Here is a 9,079-nt window from a genome sequence, read left to right as displayed (position 1 = left end):
ATAAGAATCATTTTCCCTTGGAAATTCTAATTCAGCAGATCTCGGTAGGGATCTAAGAATCTTTGTTTTCAACGAGCACCTCTAGCAATTCTTATGCCAGGAATTTGGGAAACACTGGTCTTAAATTCTCTCCTATTCTAGCCTGAAGGATATTTCAGAGGAACTCAGAAGGGACAAAGCAAGGACTGGAATCCTAGGCTCCCAAGGCATAATCTTGAGCCATTTATATAATACTAAGATGGCTCTTATATCCTAATATTTTGCTAACATCAGATAGAAGGAGAAAGGGAAAAGATAAAAGAGAAAGCACCTCCCAGACAGAAATGAGCACCAACTATTCTGAGACAAACAACAATAAAAGTGAAAGAATCTAAGTATCCATCTTGAAGTAATTTTCATATAAGGAGTAAGGAAAGGATCTAGTTTCAGCTTTCTACTTATGGCTAGCCAATTTTCCCAGCATCATTTATTAAATAGGGAATCTTTTCCCCATTTCTTGTTTTTGTCAGGTTTGTCAAAGATCAGATGGCTGTAGATGTGTGGTATTATTTCTGAGGACTCTGTTTTATTCCATTGGTCTATATCTCTGTTTTGGTACCAGTACCATGCTGTTTTGGTTACTGTAGCCTTGTAGTATAGTTTGAAGTCAGGTAGCGTGATGCCTCCAGCTTTGTTCTTTTGACTTAGGATTGTCTTGGCAATGTGGGATCTTTTTTGGTTCCATATGAACTTTAAAGCAGTTTTTTCCAATTCTGTGAAGAAACTCATTGGTAGCTTGATGGGGATGGCATTGAATCTATAAATTACCTTGGGCAGTATGGCCATTTTCACGATATTGATTCTTCCTATCCATGAGCATGGTATGCTCTTCCATTTGTTTGTGTCCTCTTTTATTTCACTGAGCAGTGGTTTGTAGTTCTCCTTGAAGAGGTCCTTTACATCCCTTGCAAGTTGGATTCCTAGGTATTTTATTCTCTTTGAAGCAATTGTGAATGGAAGTTCATTCACGATTTGGCTTTCTGTTTGTCTGTTACTGTTGTATAAGAATGCTTGTGATTTTTGCACATTAATTTTGTATCCTGAGACTTTGCTGAAGTTAAATGTTAGACCTAATACCATAAAAACCCTAGAAGAAAACCTAGGTAATACCATTCAGGACATAGGCATGGGCAAGGACTTCATGTCTAAAACACCAAAAGCAATGGCAACAAAAGCAAAAATTGACAAATGGGATCTAATTAAACTAAAGAGCTTGTGCACAGCAAAAGAAACTACCATCAGAGTGAACAGGCAACCTACAGAATGGGAGAAAATTTTTGCAATCTACTCATCTGACAAAGGGCTGATATCCAGAACCTACAAAGAACTCAAACAAATTTACAAGAAAAAAACAAACAACCCCATCAAAAAGTGGGCAAAGGATATGAACAGACATTTCTCAAAAGAAGACATTCATACAGCCAACAGACACATGAAAAAATGCTCATCATCACTCGCCATCAGAGATGCAAATCAAAACCACAATGAGATACCATCTCACACCAGTTAGAATGGCAATCATTAAAAAGCCAGGAAACAGCAAGTGCTGGAGAGGTTGTGGAGAAATAGGGACACTTTTACAATCATTAAAAAGTCAGGAAACAACAAGTGCTGGAGAGGATGTGGAGAAATAGGGACACTTTTACACTGTTGGTGGGATTGTAAACTAGTTCAACCATTATGGAAAACAGTATGGCAATTTCTCAAGGATCTAGAACTAGAAGTACCATATGACCCAGCCATCCCATTACTGAGTATATACCCAAAGGATTATAAATCATGCTGCTATAAAGACATATGCACACGTATGTTTATTGCGGCACTATTAACCATAGCACAGACTTGGAACTAACCCAAATGTCCATCAATGACAGACTGGATTAAGAAAATGTGGCACATATACACCATGGAATACTATGCAGCCATAAGAAAGGATGAGTTTGTGTCCTTTGTAGGGACATGGATGCAGCTGGAAACCATCATTCTCAGCAAACTATCGCAAGAACAGAAAACCAAACACCGCATGTTCTCACTCATAGGTGGGAACTGAACAATGAGATCACTTGGACTCGGGACGGGGAACATCACACACTGGGGCCTATCATGGGGAGGGAGGAGGGGGGAAGGATTGCACTGGGAGTTATACCTGATGTAAATGACGAGTTGATGGGTGCTGACAAGTTGATGGGTGCAGTACACCAACATGGCACAAGTATACATATGTAGAAAACCTGTACATTATGCACATGTACCCTAGAACTTAAAGTATAATAATAATTTTTAAAAAATCTAAGTATCAGTGATGAGTAAAGAATATTTGTGTCCTTAGTGATTACAACATCAGAAAACATTTATTATGATATATGATAAAGTTTTACAGTTATATATACATGAAAGTAGACTGCTGCTCTAAGTTAATAGAATCTAATATAGTCAGAGAGAGGAGGAAAATATGAAATTAAAAGGGAACATATATTTAACACGTTCTCTAAATTAAAATACACAAAAATAAATTGTATCAAACATCAGTCACAAATAAATAGAAAAGAGAAATTTAAGGAATACATTTATATATTTATTTATATAAATAGATTTAGGAATAAATCTAACAAAAGATCTTCTAGACTTCAATATTAAAAATTATAGAATTTGACTGAAAGAAATTGAAGAAGATCTAAATAAATGGAAACATACCATGCTTATGATTTGGAAAGCTAATATTATAAAGATGTCAACATTTCTCAAAACATTCTACAGTTCTAAAATGAAATTCCAGCAGGTTTTGTGAGTATAGAAATTGACAAGTTGACTTTTTAAAGTCAACTTGGAAGTGCAAAGAGCCAAGGATAGCAAAGTCAATCTTAAAGAATAATGGTGTAGGATTGAATTACCCAATCTAAGACCTATTTTAAAGCTATAGTTGTTATATCAGAGTGGAATTGACACAGATACATAGGGCAACCAATGAACACAGAGTTCAGAAAATGACTCACACACATACTGTTTATAACAAAGATGATGCTGCAATACAATGTAGGAAATGATGATCATTTTAATAAATAAACACCATTTGAATATCCACATTCCCCAAATTATTTTGACCCTTATTTTACAACATACACAAAAATAATTTCTATATAGATTGCCTATCTAAATGTTCAAGTAAAAAAAAAAGTCTTTAGAGGAAAACATAAGAGAACATCTTTATGACTGTGGAGTAAGTCAGCATTTCTTTTGTTTCTTTTTCTTTTCTTTTCTTTTCTTTTCTTTCTTTTTTTTTTTTTTTTCTGAGACAGAGTCTCTGCTCTGTCGCCCAGGCTGGAATGCAGTGGCACGATCTCACTGCAACCTCCACCTCCCGGGTTCAAGCGGTTCTTTCTCCTGCCTCAGCCTCCTGAGTGTCAGGCCTCTGGGCCCAAGCCAAGCCATCACATCCCCTGTGGCTTGCGTGTGTAAGCCCAGATGGCCTGAAGTAACTGAAGAATCACAAAAGAAGTGAAAATGCCCTGCCCCACCTTAACTGATGACATTCCACCACAAAAGAAGTGAAAATGGCTGGACCTGGCCTTAAGCTATGACATTATCTTGTGCCTGGCTCATCCTGGCTCAAAAAGCTCCCCCAGTGAGCACCTTGTGACTCCCACTCCTGCCCGCCAGAGAACCCCCCTTTGACTGGAATTTTCCTTTAGCTACCCAAATCCTATAAAACGGCCCCACCCTTATCTCCCTTCGCTGACTCTCTTCGGACTCAGCCTGCCTGCATCTAGGTGAAATAAACAGCCATGTTGCTCACACAAAGCCTGTTTGGTGGTCTCTTCACACGGACGCGCATGACACTGAGTAGCTGGGATTACAGGCATGCACCACCACGCCCGGCTAATTTTTATATTTTTAGTAGAGACAGGGTTTCAACACGTTGGTCAGGCTGGTCTTGAACTCCTGACCTCATGATCCGCCTACTTTGGCCTCCCAAAGTGCTGGGATTACAGGCGTGAGCCAGCACACCTGGTCAGCATTTCTTAAAAAAGATATAAAATATGGTAATCATAAAAGAAAAAAATTATATGTTGGACAATATTAAAATTAAGAACTTTTGTTGTTCAAATTGTCAAAAGACAATTTACAGAGAAGAAGAAAATATTTGTGTTACCTATATCTGTCAAAGGAGTTGTGTCCAGATTATATTAGTAACTGCAGAAATCAATAACAAAACGATTAATAAGTAAATGGAAAAATATTCAAAAGGTCTGAACAGCCGACGTGGTGGCTCATGCCTGTAATCTCAGCAGTTTGGGAGGCTGAGAAGGGTGGATCACCTGAGGTCAGTAGTTTGAGACCAGCCTGGCCAAACATGGTGAAACCCCGTCTCTACTGAAAATACAAAAAATTAGCTGGGTGTGGTGGCGGGTGCCTGTAATCCCAGCTACTTGAGAGACTGAGGCAAGATAATTGCTTGAACCTGGGAGGTGGAGGTTGCAGTGAGTTGAGATCACACCACTGCACTCCAGCCTGGGCGATAGAGCAAGACTCTGTCTCAAAAGAAAAAAAAAAAAAGATTTGGACAGATATTTTACAAAAAGAATACTCACATAGCCAATAAATGTGTGAACAGGTTATCAACTGTATGGAGGTAAATATAGTTCATTTAGCTAGTTCTATATTGATGCATACTCAGGTTTAGTCTTGGGAAAGGAAAATATCTTGGGCCCTTTCAAGCTGGGAATCACTCAGGGCAAATCTGCCTCCCAGTCTATTCAGTCATCCCTCTGCTCACAGAGACAGATGATGCAGATTCTGATTGCCTCCTTTGGAAAGACGTACCAGAAACTCGAATGCAACCATCTGTCTCACCTTCCTGTAACCTGGAAGCGCCCAGTGGGGGCCTTTGCTTTGAGTTGTCTCCACCTTTCTGGAAGGAACTAATGTATTTCTTACATATATTGATTGGTGTCTCATATCTCCCTAAAATGTAAAAAACCAAGCTATGCCCCAACCACCTTGGGCACAAGTCGTCAGAACTTCCTGAGGCTGGGTCACCAGCTAGTCCTCAGTCTTGGTAAAATAAACTTTCCAAATTAACTGAGACTGCCGGGCCTGTAATCCCAGTGCTTTGGGAGGCTGAGGCGGGAGGATCACTCGAGGTCAGCAGTTTGAGACCAACTTGACCAACATGGTGAAACCCCATCTCTACTAAAAATACAAAAACTAGTCAGGCGTGGTGGCCGGCGCCTGTAATCCCAACTACTCTGGAGGCTGAGGCAGGAGAATAGCTTGAACCCGGGAGGTGGAGCTTGCAGTGAGCCGAGACCCCACCTTTGCATTCCAGTCTGGGCAACAAGAGCAAAACTCCGTCTCAAATAAATACATAAATTAATTAATTAATTAACTGAGACCTGTCTCAAATTTTCAGTGTTCACAGTCTTTTTCTATCATAAGTAATACTGAAATAATAACATTGCACAGAAGTTAAATATATCTGTAGGATAAATTTCCAGAAGTGAGACTGCCAAGCCAAAATATATGCTTTTATAATTTTTGGAACTGCCTATTCATTTTCTTTGCCCATTTTTCTAGAGTTGTTTGTCCCCTTCTTGTAAATTTGTAACATCAATTTAAACATTATTGACATTAATGTTCTGCCATCCTCTATATTGCAATATTTTTCCTATTGATTTTATTTATGGACTTTTAAAATTAAATGTAACTTGAAGTAAAATGCACAAATTTTAAGTGTACGGCTCTGTTAATTTTTATATGTGTGTAACTCACACAAGCACTACCCAGATAATGTTAAAAAAATTTCTAGCACTTCAATGCTGAAAGTACTTCAGAGATAATATCACAGCCTCCCTTCTGCCTCCCAGTCAAACCTTCCTCCGTTAAGGTCACTGTTCTACAAAATGGTACTCTGAATAGCCAACGACTGAACAGATATCATGTCCAAACCACTTTGATCCAATAAGACTGTGTCCTTTGCTAATGGATCTGTATGTGTAAGGGAATACATTCAAAGAACATGTTATTTTCAAGTCTTCCCAAGTTCTATTTTTCACCAGGCCCTTTTGTGTATACTACGCACATGCCTCAGGGTTGGTCAGGAGTGTGTGAATAGCTTAGGCCTTCACTGATTTCTGCTGCACATGTATCCAGTCTCAGCCGGAAACATGATTGCCCCAACTAGGATTACAGCCTCAGGGCAGTAGGACCAATAAGCTCTTGGCCTTCTCTCCCTAGTCAGCATCCTGGAAGTCACTTTCACTTAAAATGTTTCTGGGCATGAGTGTCAACTACCCCTTCAAATTGAGTGAGTTTCCTTCAGGAGACAGAGAAGGTGCCAGTCCTGAAAATATTAGATAGTTATCAATCTTTTTATAATATATTTTTATTATACTTTTTTCCATTCTTGAGTTCTTAATTTTGAGTCATCTCTTAATAACTTAGGAAATTACTACAATAATTATTATAGGAATGCTATATGAATAATAGAACTCCTGAATTCTTATATGTCTAAGAATACCTTCTTACCAAACTATGATGATATCTGATGAATACATAATTCATAAGTCACATTAATACCCTTGCACAGATGCAGCTTTATTACCTTTAGAGTTTAGTCTTATAGAATAATTCAAAGTCCTTTGATTTTTGTTCTTTTGTAGCCAACTTACTTTTTCTGCTTGCATGCTTACATTACCATCAGTTTAATCAAACCATTCAGTACAGATCAAACCAAAAGTGTATATGTTTAAATCATGTCAGGGTCATCAGTTATTTCTGGCAGAGAACCTTTTATCTGAGAACTTATCTAATCCACTAGCTCCCTACATTTTGGTATCAGAAAACACATCAAATAAGGAGATACAAAAGCACAGGAGATATTATTTCATTCCTCTCTCTCTGAGGTACTTATACATACCCTTGAGTGGTATAAAGAATGATATACTAGGTATTCAATCCATAAAAAATGGTCTTTAAGAATGTTTCACTTATGAGGGAAATAATAAGGAGGGGAAATGATGTACTGAACATGTACTGTTTAACTTGCTGGAAGCTTGAAAACATAATGCATGTTATATAGCCAGCTTGATCAGCTCGTATCACCATGTACTCATTTTTGGTAGTGTTAACACCAAAAAGAAAACTCAGCATAACAACTTTCAGTAAAAACTATTATAATTACTATATTAAAATAAGCATTTTACTAGCTCCTTTGAATTATGAGCTTGCTTATTAATTATGAGTTAAGTAATAAATAACAGTTGTAGTTATTTAGTTATGTACTTAAGGCTAAGTATTGATAAATAATAGAAATAAAAATGAAGACAGATTAATTAAAGTTGGTCTAGAAAGAGAAAAGGAGAAAGCAAGGTTAAAATAAAAACTTATAAATTAAAAAACAAAAACTATATAAATTCCAGAGGTAAGAAGTTGAATTTAAAATTTTTTCATAATTGACGAAACTTGGAAGCAACCAACATGTCCTTCAGTAGTTGAGTTGATAAATAAACTGTGATACATTCAGACAATAGAAGAGGATTCAAACTTAAAAAAAACTGCGCTATCAAACCATGAAAGACATGGAGGAAACTTAAATGCATATCATTAAGTGAAAGAAACTAATTTGAAAAGGCTATATTCTGTATGATTCCAACTACATGACATTCTGGAAAATGCAAAACTATGGAGACAACAAGATTAGTAGTTGCTGGGGGTTAGAGGGAAAGGATGAATGAATAGGCAGAGCACAGGATTTTTAGGGCAGTGATACTATTCCGAATGTTACCAAAATGATGGATACACATTTGTCAAAAATCCATAGAATGTACAACATCAAGACTAAACCCTAATGTAAACTATGGACTGTGTAATAATGATCTATCAATGTAGGTTCATCTATTTGAACAAATGTGCCACTCTGGTGTGGGATATTGATAATGGGGAGAGAAGAAATAAGACCTTCTCAACTTTGCTATGAACCTAAAACTTCAACTTTGCTATGAACCTAAAACTGCTGTAAAATATAAAGTTATACATATAAAAATTACATATGTATATATAAATATACATATATAAACTTTATATAAATAAATTATACAATATATAATTTTATATATGTAAAACTTTATATTTATATTTATTTACATACATAAATAAATTGTCTAAAAAACAAATAAATAACATCAACTGAAATTTCTGAATCAAATTTAATTTCTTTTCTCATCAAAAGTTAAGACATTTCCCTCAGTCTTAGGAATTTTTATTGTTAATACAAAATAAATTATACATGCTGTATAAATTTTTATTTATAGCTAAATATTTCTTCAGTCATCACTGTCACTTCCTGATTCACTCAGCTGCAAATCATTTCCTAAAATGAAACAGAAATAACAAAACTGTAGTAATTAAATATTTAATATTTATTTTTGCATAACATAAATTTTACACAAAATATAGCCCCCAAGCATGATTCTGTTTAGCTAGCATTTTGCTTATTCTGTAATTCAGTGACACAATTAGTAACTCAAATAATTAATACTGCGTGTAAAGAAAAAATACACCACCAAACTTCAGCACAGTTTTAGTATTTCCTGGCATCTATTTTAGTCTTCTTTTACATATCCCCATCACTCTTTTTTTTATATCACTGATTTAATTAAATCAGGAAATGAGAAAAGCATAGTTTAGAAGATCAGACTATATCATTTTGAAGAGTGAAAAATTTTTTTTTTACTTAAAATGGAGTCAAAATCATTAAATAATACATGCCAAGGATAACTCACCATTGATTCCTTTTGTAATTCATCTATGTACTTACTGTCCTGGAGCTTACAGTCCAGTGGGGGAGACAGACAGTAAATACATAAACAAATATATAATATAATGCCAAGTAGGGATGAGTGTTATGGAAAAATGAAAATGGGTACAGAGATTGCAGTCGCAGGTGCTATTTTAGATAGGGTAGTTTTGAAGGTCTTTTTGAGGGCTAACATTTGAACAGAGATTCAAATATAGGAAGAAAGTCATAAAAAATGGAGAGCGT

General features: G+C 36.1%; 1 protein-coding gene across 1 annotated transcript in view; it reads right to left on the bottom strand.

Annotated features, from left to right (window-relative positions):
* Positions 1 to 8,224: 8,224 nt before the first annotated feature.
* The window catches only part of EAF2 (ELL associated factor 2), a 51,275-nt gene continuing 50,420 nt past the window's right edge, over positions 8,225 to 9,079 (bottom strand). Inside the window, exon 6 of the mRNA XM_010370524.1 lies at positions 8,225 to 8,407. Coding sequence (XP_010368826.1) covers positions 8,361 to 8,407 — 47 coding nt within the window. The 3' untranslated portion in view covers positions 8,225 to 8,360. The remainder of the gene's footprint in view (positions 8,408 to 9,079) is intronic.

Source organism: Rhinopithecus roxellana, chromosome 1, assembly GCF_007565055.1.
Source record: "Rhinopithecus roxellana isolate Shanxi Qingling chromosome 1, ASM756505v1, whole genome shotgun sequence".
Classification (NCBI taxonomy): Eukaryota; Metazoa; Chordata; class Mammalia; order Primates; family Cercopithecidae; genus Rhinopithecus; species Rhinopithecus roxellana.
Note: the sequence above shows the minus strand (reverse complement) of the source record. Positions and strands in the feature narration are given on the sequence as shown.